At 63.9% G+C, this 17,837-nt stretch overlaps 1 protein-coding gene across 1 annotated transcript in view; it reads left to right on the forward strand.

The window, feature by feature from the left end:
* Positions 1-17,837, forward strand: part of CFAP74 (cilia and flagella associated protein 74) — a 35,863-nt gene that overhangs the window by 9,954 nt on the left and 8,072 nt on the right. Inside the window, exons 14-24 of the mRNA XM_054583737.1 lie at positions 906-972; positions 1,396-1,485; positions 5,727-5,891; positions 6,935-7,091; positions 10,400-10,464; positions 10,943-11,065; positions 13,294-13,415; positions 14,335-14,463; positions 14,866-14,953; positions 15,469-15,642; positions 16,231-16,364. Coding sequence (XP_054439712.1) covers positions 906-972; positions 1,396-1,485; positions 5,727-5,891; positions 6,935-7,091; positions 10,400-10,464; positions 10,943-11,065; positions 13,294-13,415; positions 14,335-14,463; positions 14,866-14,953; positions 15,469-15,642; positions 16,231-16,364 — 1,314 coding nt within the window. The remainder of the gene's footprint in view (positions 1-905; positions 973-1,395; positions 1,486-5,726; positions 5,892-6,934; positions 7,092-10,399; positions 10,465-10,942; positions 11,066-13,293; positions 13,416-14,334; positions 14,464-14,865; positions 14,954-15,468; positions 15,643-16,230; positions 16,365-17,837) is intronic.

Below are 17,837 nucleotides of genomic sequence, written 5' to 3' on the forward strand. Positions count from 1 at the left end.
CGGCGCCACCGGTGCCCTGGTCCCTCCGGCCTGGACCCGCTGTCCCGCCCCAGCCTGCCCCGTGCCGGCGGCTCCCGGGCCTCCGCGCCATCGCCCAGCTCGCCCCTCTGTCGAGCTCCCGACGACAGGGCTGCCGGCAACGCGGCTCCCCAAGCCTCTGCTGCTGCTGCCACGTTTCTCGTTTCCGAAAGCTCTGAGTTGCTTTCCGAGCTCGCTGGGTGTCTCCCGCGTCTCGTCCCTCCTCCCGTCAGGAGCCCTGCGTTTGGTGGGCGACTCCGCGGCCCGGAGCTCGGGGCCCTGGCCCTGTTGCTGCTGCGCTGGCTCCTGCCTGCGCTTTCGCGTCGGGGGGACCCTCCCGGTGGGGCCCAGGCCGTGGGGACACTGCCGGCCAGGGACACGTCGCTGTGTGACATGCTGAGCTTGTCTGTCCGGACACAGCCCGTCAGGCCGGCCGCAGCCCCGAGACCATGGGCCTCGAGTCTGAGGGTCTCTGGGGAGCTGCCACCCCCTGCCCCGCCCGGGCCAGGACACTGGCTCCCCGCGAGTCTCCCGCAGGGCTCTTCCCCGACCACGGGCTCCCCCGGCCCCCGCCCCTCACATCGGTGTTAAAGCGCTAGGCCCTCGCCTGGCGCGCGTCCCCAGGGCCACCGCGGCGGCGGCTGCCCCCACAGCAGCGTTCCCTGTGGAGCCGGCTCCTGGGGGCTTTTCCCATCCACTCATTCCTTCCACCGTCTGTCCATCCCTCCGTCTGTCCGCTCACTCGGATGGTGCTGCAGGGCCCCCCCGCGGCCCGAGCCCCGGGAGGCAGGGGGCTCCCCGGCCCAGGGCGTGTGGCTGGCGGGCGCGGCGCGCGGCCGCCTCCGGGGAGGGCTGACCGCAGACGTGCCGTGTCCTTGCGTCCGCAGCTTTGACCCTCCCGGTCCCATGTCAGCCGGTATGTCCTGCGAAGTGCTCGTCACCTTCAAGCCCATGGTGCGTGTCTCAGTCCCAAACCAAAGACATAGAAGGCAGCTTTTCTCAGCCCGTCGGGAGGGGGTGGGGGCGGCTCCGGGGACAGGCGTCGCGAGGGGGGACGGGCGCCCAGCCTCTCGGCGGGCTCACGCGAGGCCGTTCTGCGGTTTTATTTCTATAAAACGGACTCTGTGTGTCCCTAAGTGCCGGACAGGGCCGCGGGCAAGCTGTCCAGCCCAGTGGCCGGCAGGTGCGACCCGCGTGGCCCTTGTGTCGGGGAGTCTGGGGGGGGGGCTGTCCTCCAGGCCCTGGCCTGCGTGGGACCCTTTGGGCCCTCAGCGCTTGGCCGGCAGCAGGTCCCGGCCCGGGGCCCAGACTGTGCTGTGTCACGCGTGCCGCCGGGGAATTCACAAACGTTCGTGCTGGTCGGGGCCTCGCTTTCAGATCAACAGAGACCTGGAAGGAAGTATTTCGTTCCGGGCTCAGACTGGCAGGTTCGCTGTCCCGCTGAAGTGCTCCATCAAGCAGTGCTCGGTGAGCCCCGGGGGGCGGGCGGGCGGAGCGTACGGGCAGAGTGTGCGGCCTGGAGGGGCGGGAGGGGCGCGTCTCCGTCCTGGCGCCCTGGCCCCGCAGCAGGAGCTGGGGCGAGGTCCCCGCAGCCGGCCTTCGGCAGGGCCCTCCGGGAAAGGCGGCGGGCGCAGCCCAGGTCGGAGGAGGCCGTCCCAGGGGGCCCCGGGGCGCGCCGGGAGCCGGGTCCTCTGTGCAGCTCGGAGGCGCCCCTCGCACTGCGGTCTCCGCGCCACCCATTGCACCCCGGGCTTGTTTCCCTTTGAGCTGGAAGTCAGTGTTTTCTGACCCTTGCCAGCTATTCCCCCTACACACCCCCCGCCCAGGAGCACCGGTCTGCCCCCGGCCCCCAGCCCGGTACTTCAGACGCCACGCGGCACCAGCTCCTGCGGCCCCTGCCCCCTCGGCTCCGCTTCCCGCCCCCGGGCCGTCCGTGGGCCGTGGCCATGCCCTCCTTTCTGCCGGCCGCGTGCTGCTGCGTGGCGTGTGCTCCACGGGCCCCGCACCTGCTCTGCTGCCCAGGCCGGGGGAGAGCACACCCAGGCCGCCTCCGCTGCTCCTCCGTGGCGATGACGCCACAGCAAACGTGGGTGGTTGTCTCCTCAAGATGCGGATTTCATTTCCTCCAGATAAGCACCCGGCAGTGGGAGCGCTAGTCGTAAAGCAGCCCCATTTCTAATTTTCTGCGGACCCTCCAGGCCGCTCTGTGCAGCGGCTGCCCACCCGCGTTCCCGCCCACGGTGCCCGAGTCTTGCCTCCCCGACCGCACACACTCACGCACACGTGCTGGTCGCGGGCCTGCTGACGGTGGCCGGCCTGGCGGGTGCGAGGCGGTGTCCGCGTGCGCCCCTCTGACGGCCAGCGCTGCTGAGCGCCTTTGCGCCGGCCTGCTGGCCTCTGCCTGGCCCTCTGTGGGGAAGCATCTGCTCGGGTCCTCTGCCTGCTTTGGTATCTGTATTGCTCAGTTTCTTGCTATTTGGATGAGTTCTTCCTGTGTTTTGGATCGTACCCCCTTATTAGATACATAATTTATGAATTTCACGTTGTCCAGGTGCCTTTTTGTTGTGTTGATGATTTCCTTCACTGTGCAAAATTGATTTTTTTTTTTGAGATTTTATTTTTAGAGAGAGGAAGGGAGGGAGAAAGAGAGGGAGAGAAACGTCATTGTGTGATTGCCTCTCACGCGCCTCCAGCTGGGGACCCGGCCCGCATGTGCCCTGACTGGGAATCGAACCGACGGGTCTGGGCGTGCAGGCCAGCACTCCGCCCACTGAGCCCCACCAGCCGGGGCGAACTGGTTCTTTTTCGTTAAGAAGCATCCCCAGCACAGGGAGCAGCAGAAAGAACGTGGCGGCCATCGACGCCTGCGCCCGCTGGACCCCTTGGTCGGCCGTTCCCCGTCTGCCGCCCCACCTGCCCGTGCTGGTCCCCTTCAAGGGGACTCAGCCACCATCCGGCGCCCGTGCTCCCCGTGAAACCTGAGCCCCGGACACGCCAGGGCGTTCTCCGCCAAGGCCACCCCACTGTTGCCCCCAGTGAACTGCTCGGCGCTTGGCCCTCGACGCTGCCCAGCAGACAGCTCCTGAACGCACAGCCGGACCAGCCGCGCTGTGTCCCCCGGCCACAGGCTGCTGGCGGCCCAGGGGCTCGGGGCCGCCCTCCCCTAGCGACTCGCAGGCCAACGCAGATCGCACGGCAAGGCCTTCCGTCCCCGTCCCCGTCCCCGTCCCCGGGCAGAGAGCTGCCCCACAGGCCAAGGGGGCGGGGGAGGGAGAACGTGGTCTGATACTCTGCACGGGCAGCACTAACAACCCTCCTCACTGTCACTCAGGTGCGCCCAGTTGTCCCCAAACCACTTTTATTCCTGTTAATTTGGAGCTAGGTTACAATCAAGATCACACATGGCGTTTGATTACTACGTTCTTAAGTCTCTTTTTCCTTTCCTTCCGGCTTTTATTGCGGTAAAGTACAGTAGCATAGAACTGAGCATCGTAACCATTTTTAAATGCACAGCGCAGTGGTAACACAGGCACTCACGCGGCGGGGCGGCGTCCCTGTCCGCTCAGGCCCCTGCGTTTGCAGAACGGAGCCCCGCCCCGCCCCCCGCCCCCCGACTTTCTGCCTCCGTGCCCGCCCCGCCCCGCCCACCGCTCTCAGTGCCTCTCTAAGTGGCCGCGTGCAGCGCTGGTCCCTTCGCGACTGGCTCCAGTCCCGTCCCCAAGGTCCGTCCCTGCTGCGGCGAACAAACGACAGGATTTCTTTCTGCCTCGGGGCCGGTGGACGCGCTGGCTGCTGTCACAGTGCCACTGTTCTCTGCGCCGCGCGGCCTTTCCGTCCCTCATTTCCTGCATCCCTGTTTTTGGGGGTTACTTGGTTTCTGTGGTGAGATGTTTCAATCCCTTCCTAATTTCCGCGTATGGGTCCTCCGCTGCTGCTTTCTGTGCGGCTACCGTGGGGACTGCATTGAACGTCCTAGACTTTTAGCCCCTGTCAGCGGCTGCAGACCTCGCTCCTGCGCAGCCGCGTCCCTCCCCTTCCGGTTGTCAGAGTCATCGGTGGCATCGTTACATCCTGTGTCCAATAACAAACTAGTAATTTTTTATATCCTCACCCGAGGACACGCTTATTGATTTTGGGGAGGGGATGGGAGGGAGACAGAGAGGGAGAGAAACTTCAGGGTGTGGCTGCCTCTCACACGCCTGCCCCCCCCCGCCCCTCCCCGCTGTTGGGGACCCAGCGCGCAACCCAGGCCTGTGCCCCGACTGGGAATCGAACTGGTGACCCTTTGGTTCTCAGACCAGCGCTCAGTCGACGGAGCCACGCCAGCCTGGGCTAGTAGGTTTTTATTTTTAAAAAAGCAATGAGTTAAAAAGCTAGTGTTACTGTAACTTTTGTTTGTAACGCCGCAATTTGCTTTCTACGCAACAGACAAATGCATTTTAAAAATTCCTAGTTTGGCCCTGGCCGGTGTGGCTCAGTCCTGTGCTCCAAAAGGTTGCGAGTTTGATCTCCGATCGGAGCACATAGAGGAGGCAAGTGATGGATGTTTTGTTTGCATCTCTTTCCCCACCCCCCACTTCCCCTCTCTAAAAATCAAGGAACTTTTTCTTGGATGAGGATTTTTTTTTAATTGTGTCAGTCCCTTAAATGACGGAGAAACCAAAACGTGGAGCTACAAACCGCTGTGGCCATGACGCTGGCTGCCCGGGCTGCCCACGGTCACCTGCCCTGATGTCCTCCGCCCCATAGCGCCTTCCTGTCACTCGTGTGCTCCCTGAGCGTGTCTTGCAGGGACGACGCCCAGCGGCCCTGGAGGGAGCCCCCCGCATTTGTGCCCGGGAGGGTCTCCGCCCCGCCCCCCGCGCTTCTGAAGGCCAGGACCCCGTCTTCCCGGGGCAGCGCTGTGCGCAGCTGCATCCGGCGCTCGGCCCTGGAAAGGCCCTGTGGCCGCGGGCCCCCCCCCACGCCATCCTGCCCCGACCCAGAGGCCCATGTCGCTCACGGGGCACGGCCTCAGCACCTGTCCCCTTGTGGCTTCTCAAGGTCTGCTGGCCCGTAGCCAGGGGACAGTTACCTGCCCACCTGCCCTGCGCGCACCACGCTGCACGCACGCACCCCTTCATTCCTCGTTCCTGCTCCTCGCCACCCAGAGGTCGACAGGGCCACCTGGCTCCTCGCGGTCTGCGTGGGAGGTTTGCGTTTCCCGGGCTTGTCCGTGACTCCCGGGTTCACGGGTTGTTGGCCTGTGACTGCTCGTGGTTCCCTCTCGTAACCACTTTCTTGCTGTAGAGTCAGTAACATCCCCACTTTCATTTCTGATTTTAATTCAAGTCTTCCATTCTCAGTCCACCTGGGTAAAGGTTTGTCGGTTTTGTTGACCTTTTCCTTCATTTTCTCGGTGGCTTTTCTGTCCTCTGTCTCGTTTCTCTGTTCTCATCTGTGTCGTCTCCTTCCCTCCGGGAGCTTTGGGTTCAGTTCCTTCCTCTTGCCCGGTTTCTTAGGGCGTCAGCGAGGCGCTGACGTGAGACCTTTCTTGGTTTCTGCTGTCCCCGGGCTGTGCGGACCCTGCCTGTCCTGCCGGGAGCCGGGCGCAGCCCCACCGGGGGCAGGCAGGGCTCCGCGTGCCCTCCGGGCTCGGGGTGACGGGGGGGCGGGGGACCTTGCTGCCGCCCTGCACCGCGCCCGGCTCACTCGGTGTCTGTCGGCAGCTGTCCCTGGACAAGGAGCTCATCGACTTCGGCAGCTACGTGGTGGGGGAGACCGCGTCCCGGTCCGTCACGCTGACCAACACCGGGGGCTTGGGCACCAGGTTCAGGGTCCTCCCGGCCTCCGAGTCCTGCGAGATAGACATCTCCCCGTCGGTCCTGAAGCTCGTGAGTGTCCCCCTGCCCGGGCGGCAGACAGCGCCGCCCAGCGGCTGACCACCCGGGTTGGGGGGTGGGGAGCGGGACGCCCCAAGTCGGGGGGCTGGCCTCGCGAGGAGGACCCCAGGGGCGGCCAGGCCGCAAGGGCAGTGGCCGCAGGGCCGTCCCCCCTCGAGCATGTGGTGACGGGGCCGGGGCCTCCAGGCCCGTGAGCCCCACGGGCCCCGCTCGCCAGGCGCCCCCCCAGCCCCAGAGGCTGCGCGGCGGGCGAGCCAGCGGGCCCTGCAGACGGCTCCCAGCACCCCCTGAGGCCTCGGGGGAGCGGGACTTTGCCTTTTTAAAACACGTCCAAGTTGGTGGGCACGTCCCCACGCGCAGCACTGAGCTCTCGCTCTGCAGCTGTGTCTGCCGCCTTGAGGGCTCTCGGCAAAGGCCCCCGACGAGTTGCCCCCTCGGAGGGGCAGAGCGGGGGCCTCCGGGCGACGGTCGGGGCGGCCGCTGCAGCAGAGGTTGGAGGGGCCGGGGGTGGTGGGGAAGGGGGCGGGCAGGGGGGTCACAAGGCCAGGCTTGCCGGGTGGGGACCGGGGCCCAGGCCCCGTGGGGCCCCATTCGGACACTGGCCCTGTGTCCTTCTGGCGAGAGTCAGCCTGGACGGCGGCTCTGCCCGAGCAGTGTCCTGCCTGTCGATCCCCCTGCAGCCCCTGAGCCGCACGCGGGCAGCGCTGCACCTCTGCTGCCGGCACAGGGACCGGGCAGCAGCGACCCCCGGGAGCAGAGGCGGGGCTGGACCGCCCCGGGCCTGCAGCTGGACCGCGGCCAGGAGAGTGCCGAGCGGGCGCCTGCAGGGGCCGCCCCGCTCGGGAGGAGAGCAGGAGCCTGCGCGGGCCCGGGGCGGCGCGGGCAGGGCGGGCGCCGCCAGGCGGCGGGGGCATCGACAGGCTGGAGTCAGCAGCCGCCAGCCCGCGTGGCCCTCCTGGTGACAGGGAGTCCAGGCAGCTGAGTGAGGAAGGCAGGTGGACAGTGGCAACAAAGGGGTCACGTTCTCCTTTTAGAGCAGCATCTTCACGGACGAAGACAAATTTTGTGAGAAAGGCACCTCCAGTGTCTGGGAGCAGCAGTTGGAAGTCATGTCCTCCCAGTGGGACGTGCTCAGCCAGAAAGAGCCAGACCAGGGGCGCCCGAGGGAAGAAGACGAGGGGCGCCCCGCAGGTGAGCTGGGGACCGGAGGCCCCGGGGCAGCCCCGCCGGAGCCCCCCGGCCCCGCCCGGCCCCACGAGGCTCTGATGCGCAGCTCAGGGCCCAGGGCTGGACAGAGCGGAACTTCCGGGGGTTTAGGTTCTTTGTTTTTAAAGATTTTATTTATTTATTTTTAGAGAAGGGAAGGGAGGGAGAAAGAGAGGGAGAGAAACATCGATGGGTTGCCTCTCGAACGCACCGTGACAGGGGACTGAACCCACAACTCGGGCCTGGACCGCGCCTGCGAATTGAACCAGTGACCTTTCAGTTTGCAGGACAACGCCCAACCCACTGAGCCACACCGGTCAGGGTTGGAAATAGGGTTTGGATTTCTACCAAAAAAAAAATCGATGGTGTGACTGTCATAGCATTGAACCCATGGACTGTGTTGGGGAGAACCAACATCTTAACAGCGCTATTTCGAGCCTCGCATGTGGCACACACCCCCGTTTACTGAAGCCGCCTCTTTTCCCTCCCCCCAGGAATGTTTTGCAGTTTACAGCAGTGATTTTACACCAGCGCGCACTGCAAGAATTTTAAAACATGCAACACCCGCCTATTGAGTCAGGGGCGTTCACCTTTTTCCCTCAAACTGTCAAACAAGAAAATGGCAATAGCCAACTCAATAGCCATCTGATGCGAATGAATCAAAATTATACCTGTATGTTTGTCAGATCAACCAAAAATCTATTTTTTGGTGTGCCACAGAATTTTGGTAATGCGTTTGTGTGCCGTGAGATGGAAAGGATTGAGAACCGCTGGTTGACAGCCCAGAGATCCTGGACGTTTTTGGTTGGCTTACACAGTCTCAGGGTCTTTGACTTTTCCCAGAGAGTGTAACCTATTTCCATTTATTGCAACTCTCAGTAAGAGAAGGGACCCCCCTAAAAAACGGAATTGTCCTCTGGAGGGCGGGCCCCTTGCTCTGCGTGCCTCCCCATGGGCAAGTGTCCCAGCCACCCGTCTGGGTCCGCGCGCCCGCCGGCGTTGTTGGGAGAGGCCGCGTGCGGCTCCAGGGAAATCTTTTTGAGACTCCGCGTGCTCTCCCGTTTCATGAAGGGTGGTTTCTGAGGGCATCTGCTGGCACCGCGCTGAGCGATCCGTTGTTTTTTTTTTTTACCAAAAGCGGCGTCACCCCCGTGCCCCACCCTTCCCATTCACCCCATCTCTCCTCAAGCAGCTTGTTCTTTGGTTCCCTGGATGAGACGTCCTCAAAGAAAAACGCGTTGCTGATGTGGAGGAGGTGAGACAAAATGATGGCAGAGGCACTAAAAAGTATAAAAATTGGTGCATTCAAAAGCTGTTTTGAGCAGTGGATAAAAAAGTCTCGATGGGTGGGCGGCCTCAGGTGGAGAGGACTGTGAGGGTGACCAAAGTAAAATACACAAATTTTTATAACTAAATTGTTTTTTGGGTCCCCTCTTGTATATTTGCATTTATTTCCCTCCATCTTATTTTGTGCTTTCTGTTGGTTCTGCCTTTTTTCTTTTCATCTCCTTTTCCGGCAGTTTAGTCTCTGCTGCTTTTCATACTGATGAGTGCCCTGGTCTCCAAAGTGGTTCCAAAACAGGGAGCCACGCCCTTCCGGAGCCATCGCTGGCCACCTTGCCAGAGGGGCCGTGTCCCCAGGCCTGTCCATTGCACAAACATGCGGCGTGATCGCAGGGTTTGGGGGTAGGTGGGGCTGCTTCCGACATGAAAATACATCCCGAAAGAGTGAGATCAAGTAGATTTGGACAATCCACCAAATAAAACTTCCAGAAGTAAGAATATGGTCCTTGAAAATGAAACCCAGTCAGTGCGTAAACTGGAGATTAGACATTGCCGAAGAGAGAATTAGTGAACTGGAAGACAGACCCAGAGACCATGTCCAAATGCGGACCGAGAGACAGGTGGAAACACGGAAGAAATGGCATGAGCCATGGAAGACAGAGCGAGATCACACTTGCCTGCAGGAGTCAGGAAGAGGCAGAGCGCAGAGATGCTCGCCAAGCGTTTCCGAAAACGTCGGAACACCGCGCACTCACACTCGGGAAGTGAGTCAATATTCCGCCTGACAGAATGAGGCAGGCGCCTGGAGCAGAGACACTGGACACAGAATCAAAGAAAACTTGCCGAGTCACCGCGGGGCCCAGCTCTAGCACTTAGGAGAACGCACCGTGTTCTCCACGAATGGGCCGACACGGGGGCCCCGCCCCCGCCGGCGAAGCCACGGCCCCAGCTCGGGCCTGGGCTGTCCTGGTGGCCACCCCCCCCCCCCGCAGCCACCTTCCCCGTCCCAGGTGACAGCTGTGGCCTCAGGGCCAGGTGACAAGCCGCCAAGTTTTAGGAGCCCCGCTGCCTTCACAGCTCAGCCCCAGAAGCGGGGCACAGCCCTGGGGGTAATAATCCGGCCGCAGGGGGAGTCCTGGGCGCAGAGCCCGGGGCTGGCTGCGGTGACGCAGCGGGGCCGACAGTGGCTTGGAAAGGACGCTGCCCTGGGCCTGGCCCGTCCAGCCGCGTCTGTCCACGTGCAGTCAGCAGAAACCCTCCTCGGAAGAGAGGGAACAGCCTCTGTTTTCAGGCCTTCCTGATAAATGGCATGCTGGTTCTTGGGGTGCCCCCTTGAACCCCAAGGGGCGGGTCAGAGTTGGCAGCCCACCCATGGGCTGAGAAAATTGGAGAAGACCAGCCGCATGCACACAGAAGAGTTGCCGTGAAAAATTAGGCTATGAAATTTGATTATAAAACTCCTTGAAAGACAATCTGGTTTAGAAGTGTTCAAGACTTCGCAGTGCGGGCGCTCCACCAGGTCACCAGAAAATGGCGGGCGTCGGGAGGGGCTCCCCCCAGAAGGCGGGGGGCGGGGGCGCTGCTCCCCTGCCGGGAGCCGCCCCTGCGGCCACTCCTCCCCCTGCCCCAGCCGCCCCTCCCCCGGCCATGCCCACTGACAGGCATTTTGCTGTTTCCTCATTTTAACACAGGCCCCACCTTTGAGCCCATGTCCCCTCCTCCTGCTGGAAAGTAAGCCGCACAGGCCGACCGGGGTGCGCGCTCCCCGCTCAGGCCGCTGCCCCGCCCTCCCCTCATGGGGGCTTTGGGCAAACCCCCTCCCGCCCATTCCCTGCTCGCAAGCGTGGGCCCCCACATGCCCAGAGCAGCAGGAGGCCTGCGAGGACGAGGCCCTCCCTGTGGGCTCCCTGGCTTTGGGGGGGGGGTTGGCCATGGCTCCGGTGAATCTGGGCGGAGCTGCCCCCGCCCTGCCCAGCCAGTCCTCCCGTCTGAAGAGCCTTCTCTTCCAGAGTCAGAGGGAGTGGCGGCCATCACGTTCTCCAACGGTGAACAGGGGGAGATCTCGCTGGGGGACGTGAGTGCGGCCCGCCTGCCCACAGCCCACCTTCCTCCGGCCGCGCCCTCCCGGTCCACTGCCCCCTTCCCCAGCTGGCCCTTCCGTGGGACCCGAGCCGGACTAGACTTGCTTGGCCACTGGGCTTGACTCCCCCGGGCAGCCTGCAGTCTGAACCCCGCCCGGCCGCCCGTGCCAAGCTCGGCCTGGCAGCACCGGAGCGGCCGGGGACGATTTCTGGGCGCAGGGCCTGCCGAGCCGAGGGGCGCGTGCTGGCGGCGGGCGTGCAGCCCGCCCCGCCCCTCCCCTCCCTCAGCCGGGGTCCGGGGCCGCACGTCCTCGTAGGGCCCGTGTCTGTGTGGCCCAGAGGACGATGCAGGCACGTGGGTCCTGCCATCGCTCACCCTCCGGGGGACACAGCCTGTGGTGGGGACGGTCGGGGAGGCCTGTGTGGAAAAGGGAAGCCGACGGGCCCTGTGACACGTGTCTTCCCACGCAGGTCACCGAGGGCGAGATCGGCCCCTTCAGCTCCGTCAAAGTGCCCATCACCTTCTCCCCAGTCACCCCTGGAGCCGTCCAGGCCAAGTTCAAGGTCATGTTCAAGAACCGGCAGTGCCCAACGGTGAGCGTGCTGCAGCTGTTCCACACACGCCGTCCGCGCAGCACAGCCGCCCGGGGCGGCCGCCCGTGTCTGCCACGCCTGGACCGCTGGCGCCGGGAGCGAGCCGTGACACACGTCCATGCACCCCACACACACGTCCACGCATGCACGCTCCTACACACAAGTGCACACACGTCCGTGCACGCACGGCCCTTGCTCTTCATCGCTGGAAGTGCCTTTCTCCGTTTCGTGGGGAGCTTTTTACTCATTACTTTCCGTCGCTTATTTTGTACAAGTCTATGAAGTTATGCTCAGGTGACGCCCGCGGACTCTCGCTAAAGCCTCCTGCGTGGCTGAAGCCGAAGGCGAGGCTGAGTGTGGCGACGTGTGCGTGGGCAGCCGTGTGCTTGCCGCCGGGCCCCGCCCTGGCCGTCCCTCGCGGCCGTGGTTTCGCGGGCGGTCCTTCCTCGTTTCCGCGGGGGCCGTCCCGTGCTGCGTCGCTGCCGGCGCACGAGGGCTCTCGTCGCCTGACCTTCCAGCCGCCCGAGCGTGGGGGCCGGGCCGGGCCCGCTGTCCCGCCGGCATTTGCTTCCCGGGCACGGCCGCCCTGTCTTTCCAGCATTTAGCATCTTTGAAGGAACCCCATTTGTCTGCTGGCCCCGGGGAGCATGCACTGGGTCCCGCTCCTCCCCTCGGGTTTGGCGTTGATTTTACCTCATTTTTTCCTCTGTCAGTTTCTTGGTTTTCACTGGTTCGCTCAAGGTGCTGTTTATTGCATTTTATCTCATGAGTTGGAAATGTCTTGCGTTCCACGGCCAGCCCTCCCTTCCCAGCCCGCAAGGCTCTCTTAAGGGTCTGTTTCGTAGCTGGAAGGAGGACAACCCCAGGACAGGCCGTGTCCCCAGCGGGGCTCCCCCCGCGCCTCTCAGGACCAAAGTCAAACGCACCTCGGGCCCCCTCTTACTTCCCGCTTTCTTGGCCCCGGACTCCTGGTCTCACTCAGCTGTCGCGAGAGTCCCTCGCCTCCCCTCCGGCCGCGCCGCCCCGCCCCCCGCCCCCGAGGCCCCTGCTGGCTCTGGGCCGCGGCAGCGAGTGCTGCAGGCCGCGCCACGGCCCGGCGCCCGCACCGCTCACAGCGCCCGCACGCAGCCTGGCCCGGGGCAGGGCCTGGATTCTGAGCGCGCCTGCCGGTCTTCGCGAGCTGGGTCCTGCCCGCCCCTCTGGCTCTGAGGACGCCGCCCACGGCCGGCCGGCCCGTCCCCTCGCGTCACCAGGACACGCCCAGATCTGCCCATCTTTCCCGCCCTGGCTGGACTCCTGTGTGGGCGGGGCCCCCGTTGCTGCTGCCCATCTGCCTCATGGACCCTCCAGAGTTTCCCTCCCTGTCCTCCAAGCCTCGGGTCTTTCTTTAGCCTGGCATGTCACATGTCACCTTGTCACCTGCTCTCCTGGCCACTGCCAAGGGCTTCCTAATGGTCCCCCAAGGGAGCAGGGTAGGCGCTGCCCCTGGGCCAACAAGGCCCCTCCAGCGGCGGCCGCAGACCAGCACAGCCCGCCCTAGGGACGCGGACTCCTGGCTCCCAGAAGCTCCACCCTCGCGGGCGTGTTTTCCGTTTATTCTGAGGGATCGTTTGTTCCTGGCCCCAGAAACTGCCCCCCTGAGGCCTTGATCTGGCGGCTGACATCGTCCAAGTGTCATGGGACGGCAGGTCATCGGTGGCAGGGCGGTCCCCGTTTCGTGCCCCCCGTCAGTCCTGGCGTCTGGAGGGAGCAGTCGCCCCCCGGCCTGAGGGGCTGCCAGGCAAGAGGCCAGCCCACAGGACACCCACGAGCCCCGCCTCCCAAGGCCGGGGGCTCCCTGGCGGGGGCGGCGACACCCTTCTCTTCCCGGGTCCCCTCAAGTCTGCAGGCTTCCGTCATGATTTAGTTGCGAAGGTTTCGTGACGTGTCCCCCTGTCTGGGCAACGCGTGACTCCGCAGCAAAAGCATTTCTCAAACGGCTGACGTGTCGGCCGTTTGGAAGCTGCGTGGTGGACGCGGGGCAGTCACAAACCCTCCCTTCTTTGTCAGAAAATTTTTATAGTAGGAAAGGTTTTCGTAATCACACACTGTGGAAAGTGCTGTGGAACTCTGAAACGTGGCCGGCTTAGCCACTAACGCTAGTTACAAAATCCGTCCTGCTGAGCTCTTTGTAAACACCGCTTTGCTGGTGCAAGTGCACGTTGCTAAACGCACACGTTTGACTCCAGTTGCATTTCGAAGTCATCGGCGTTGCGATCGACGTGCCGGTCTGGGTGCCGAAGCCTGATGTGGACCTGAAGATATGCATGTACGACCGGCTGTACCAGGACTCCATCCTCGTGCACACGCGGTGAGCGCGGCCCCCCGAGTGTGCTCGCCTGTCCCGCCCTGCCGCGGGCGGACCCAGGGCCGGGGCTGGACGCAGGCCCCGCCAGCCCCGGGGCGGGCGGGCGGGCAGCTCCCGGGGACGCCTCCGAGGCTCTGGCCCGCGCCCCGCGGTTCCCAGGCGGATCCGGAAACAGCCCCCCCCACCCCCTGGGCAGCCGCCACCTGCCTTCCTGTGGCTTCCAGATCCCCCCACCTGCGGCATGAACAGAGATCCGGCCGTGTGGCGAGGGGTCGGACGCGTCACTGGGTCTGGCAGAGACTCAGGGCGGCAGGGGAGGGAGCTTCTTGGGCAGGAGGAGCCCCGGGGGCCCTGGCGGGGGAGACGACATCGCGGAGCGCGGTGCCCACAGCTCCTCTGGCTGCCCCGAGCCGGGAGCAGGGGCAGCGCCGACAGGAGCTGCGGCCACTGACCGGGCCTAGCCGCCCAGCGGCCGCCGGGCACCCTGGGGAGCTCGTGCTGGGGGCAGGCCGGCGGGCGGGCACGCGGGGCCCAGCCTGTCCCAGACTGTGCCTGGGTGGGACGAGGGCAGGAGCCGGTCAGGCGGGGGCCCCACCTCCGAACACCCCCCCCCAGCCCCCTCTGACCCCAGACCCCACCCGGCCTTCGCACCCGGCGCCTGCCAGCACGGGGTCTTCCCAGAAAGCGCTCCGGTTTCTGAGGACCGACGGGGCCGTTCCCGTCACGGTGTTTCCATTTATAAGAATCCCCATCAGATCTCATTGCAGGAAAGCCGGCCCCTAAGGAGCGGGCGCGGGTGTCCCTGCTCTTCCCGTTGCAGCGCAGCCTGGTGGGGGGTGCCGAGCACCCTGGCTGGCGGGGTGGGTGGAAGCGGCCAGTCCTGCAGGCGGTTAAATGCCCCTGTGCCCCTCACACGCTGCAGGTCGAAAGCAGCCCTTCGCCTGAAGTTCGAGGTGTGCAAGGAGCTCAGGGGCCACATGGAGCTGCTGCCAGAGACGGGCTACATCCAGGCCCTGTCGTCCTTCTCGGTGCAGCTGAAGTTCCTGCCGCGGTGAGCCGGGGTGGGTGGGGCGCGGGGTGGGCGGGGGCAGGGGGCACGGCACGCTCCCCGGGAGGGGTCCTGGCGCAGAGAACGGGAGGCTGGTGCCACGGGTCTTTTGTAGCTTTTGTGGGATTTTTTAATTCATTGATTTGAGAGAGAGAGAGAGAACGTTGGCAGTGGGGAGAAACATCAGTTCGTTGTCCCACGTGTGGACATGTCACTGGTTGCTGCTGGTCTGTGCCCTGACCGGGGATTGAACCTGCAGCCTTGGCCGGCCAGGGCAACACTCCCGGCCACGGGCCCGCCCGGCCAGGGCTAATTGTGTGATTGAAGAGCACACCGTGGTCGGTTTCGCTGTTTTGCAAAATATAAGCAAGAAAAGTGCCTGCGAGCACCTGCCGTCCCTTCCAGACACTCCCTCCCCGAGGACGCGGGCCAGTATTTTGACAAAGAGAGCAGAGTCCTGGAAGCCCCAATGGTCATACGGGTAGCCGACCAGGTCTGTGGGGGCTCCTGGAGATGCTGGTGCCCTTGGGGGGCAGGGGGTGCTCTGGCACGGGGCTCTGGTTCCAGGGGCCTGGCCTGCCGATCTGCCGCCTGCCCCAGAGGCCCCTGCACAGTTGAGATTCAGCAGGGGAGAGGGTCGCGGATCAGAGGTTCTGGGTGCGGCCCAGGGTCCCCTGCACCCAGCCGCTGTGCGCCACTCACTCACAGGCACGCCCGCTCACACCCGTGCACACGACCCTCGTCACTCTCAGACGAGCCGTGCGATCCTGTGCTCATGTGCTCACTCACGCGCCCCTGCCCCCACCCCCCCGCCGAGCGCCTCTCTGTGGCAGTTGCTTCCAGTCCTTCCAAGTCCAGGGGCGACAGGCGAGCGGGCTCTTCCAAGGGGAGGATCGTGTCCGTGAGAGGGTGTGCCAGGGCCACAGCGGTGCTTGTGCCGCGCTCGTTTTTGGAAACAGTTGTAAAACCTGTATGTGACCAGAGACGTGCTCGCCCTCTGCGCTTCAGATCAGACCAGTGGAGTTCACCGTCCACGCCATAGTCACCACCTCGGACTTGGAGCTGAGCCCCTCGGAGGTGGACTTCGGCTACTGCACCGTCTATGAAGCTGTCAGGGCGCCCATCAGCCTCTACAACCACTCCCTCCTGCCCCAGGAGTTTGGGTTCGTCGGCCTCCCCAAGGTGCCTCGGGCCAGCAGGGCGGGCGGCGGCCGGCCCTCGCGCACGCTGTGCCCACCTCCGGTCCCTCTGCCCAGCCCTCGCTTCACGCCTGTTGCCCTGGTCGCGGCCTCACCCGGCCCTTCTCTGCCCCTCCCTCCCTCGCTCCTTCCCTCCGGCCCGCAGCCCCGCGGGACCCCAGGCTCCTCTGCCCTCCCTTCCGCTGGACCTCTCGCCTGCCCGGTCCTGCAGGGTGGCCAGGACGCAGCCTCCACCCGCTGCGGACCCTGCCGCCCATTCTCAGCACACGTGTGTGCTCACGCACACTGACACGTGCAGGCACAGGCTCATAGGCATGCTCACACGTGTGCACTCATGCATGCTCACGTGTAGACATGCACATACACTCCAATGCGCATGCACTCACAGACAGAAACATTAATACAGACACGTACACTCATGGGCTTGCACGCATACACATGCTTACACACTAAACACCCACATGCCACACACTGCCACGGCCCGGCTGCACGTGTGTCCCCACAGTCCCCGTGACACTCCCCAGCAGCGGACCGTGTTGTCACCGAGGTGCCCCCGGTGTTCCGTGTGCAGTGTGTGGACATCCAGCCCAACGACGGGTTTGGGACCATCCTGCCGCTGGAGACGCTGGAGTTCGACCTGATCTTCCAGCCCACCCGGGCCAAGGCCTACAGCTTCGAGCTCGTCTGCAAGTCCGAGATCAACCGGTGAGGTTGTGGGTTCAGTCCTGGCTCAGGGTGCATCAGGGAGGCAACTGACGGATCTCCCTCCCTCCCTCCCCCTCCCTTCCCCCCGCTCTCAAATCAAGAAATGTATCCTCGGGTGAGGATTTTTAAAACAACAATTTTAAAAAAAGTCTGCGGAGTCTGACAGCAGCCTGAGTTACTTTTTCCCTTGGTGCCTGAGGGACCTATGTCTTCTTATTTTATGAAGTCGCAACCCCACGACTTCATAAAAACACATGTTCGTGTTGGTTGTCCCGGACGGATTTTCCTGGGTGCACAGCGTGTCTCAAATCTTTGCTTCGGGCACGTTCCCTTGGGTTTTGTCTTCGCTGCCAGCTCTGGTTCCTCTGGGCTGCGGCCGTTGGCGGGTCTCCTTTGCTCCTTCCCCACTGGCGCTGCCTCCTCGTGGCTTCTCTTGGCTCCTTTGCCTTTCAAGCGCCTCGCCTTCCTCCCTCCCCTTCTCAGTCTCAGGGGACCCGCTGCGTTGCCTGTTCCCGGCCCCCGGCCCCCGGCCGGTTCCCCGCTCTGAGTTACTGCCTCCAACGGCGCTGTTTCCCTGGGCTCTGACCGCGCCTCCCGTCGCCTGGCGCCGGCGTCCGCTCGGCCCCCTGTGCGTTCTTACACCGCCGCATCCCTCCTGCGCGCAGCCGCTGCGGCAGGTTGTGTTATCCAAATAAATGTGATTTGCTCCCTACACTCTTTGTCTAAAACCTCTACTCCTGATCTCGGTTACTCTGTGTGGTCTCCTCGCGGGCAGGCAGTTCCGAAATTTCAGGAGGGGCCCGGACTGCAGCCGGTCTCCCTCCGTGGCTCTCGAGCGCCCTCTGCAGGGCGTGTGCGTGACGTGCTGGAAAGCTCTGCACCCTCCCGTCTTGCTTGGGCGCCGGCTTCGCGGATGCGGGACCTCCGCGCCAGCCCCAGGGCCACCCCGCCCCCCCGCGGTCTCATCCTCCACGCATTGATGCACGTTTTGTTTTTAGGTTTTCCTCCAACTTTACGTTTTTGTCATTGATCCACGTTGGCACATCTAAGGGCTCGATCTGGATGTTAAGTTTGAGGGCTTGAGAGTCATCAAAAGCAGTTTAGCAGGAAAGTCCTAGCTCCAAACACATACAAAGAAGGGCGTTTGAAAATCCACAATCCAGCCTTTTCTTTTAAAACTTAGGCCCCGACCGATGTGGCTCCGTTGGTCAGGCACTGCCAGCAAAGCCACAGGTCGCTGGTCACTCATTGCGGGTCAGTCCCCGGCCGGGCCTGCGTGGGTGGGGCAGCCTGTGGATGCTTGTCTTGCACACCCCCAACCAGGGGCCTGGCCCGCAACCCAGGAAGGCGCCCTGGCCGGGAACGAACCCACGGCCCTCCGACTTGCCACGGACACCCAGCCCCCAAGCCACGCCGGCCAGGGCCCTCCCCTAGCTCTGAAAATAAGTGTTGCAAATAAAGTCTCTTAAAAAC

The sequence above is a fragment of the Pteronotus mesoamericanus genome, unplaced genomic scaffold (assembly GCF_021234165.1).
Source record: "Pteronotus mesoamericanus isolate MK-2021 breed Mesoamerican mustached bat unplaced genomic scaffold, CSHL_Meso_final contig_1193, whole genome shotgun sequence".
Classification (NCBI taxonomy): domain Eukaryota; kingdom Metazoa; phylum Chordata; class Mammalia; order Chiroptera; family Mormoopidae; genus Pteronotus; species Pteronotus mesoamericanus.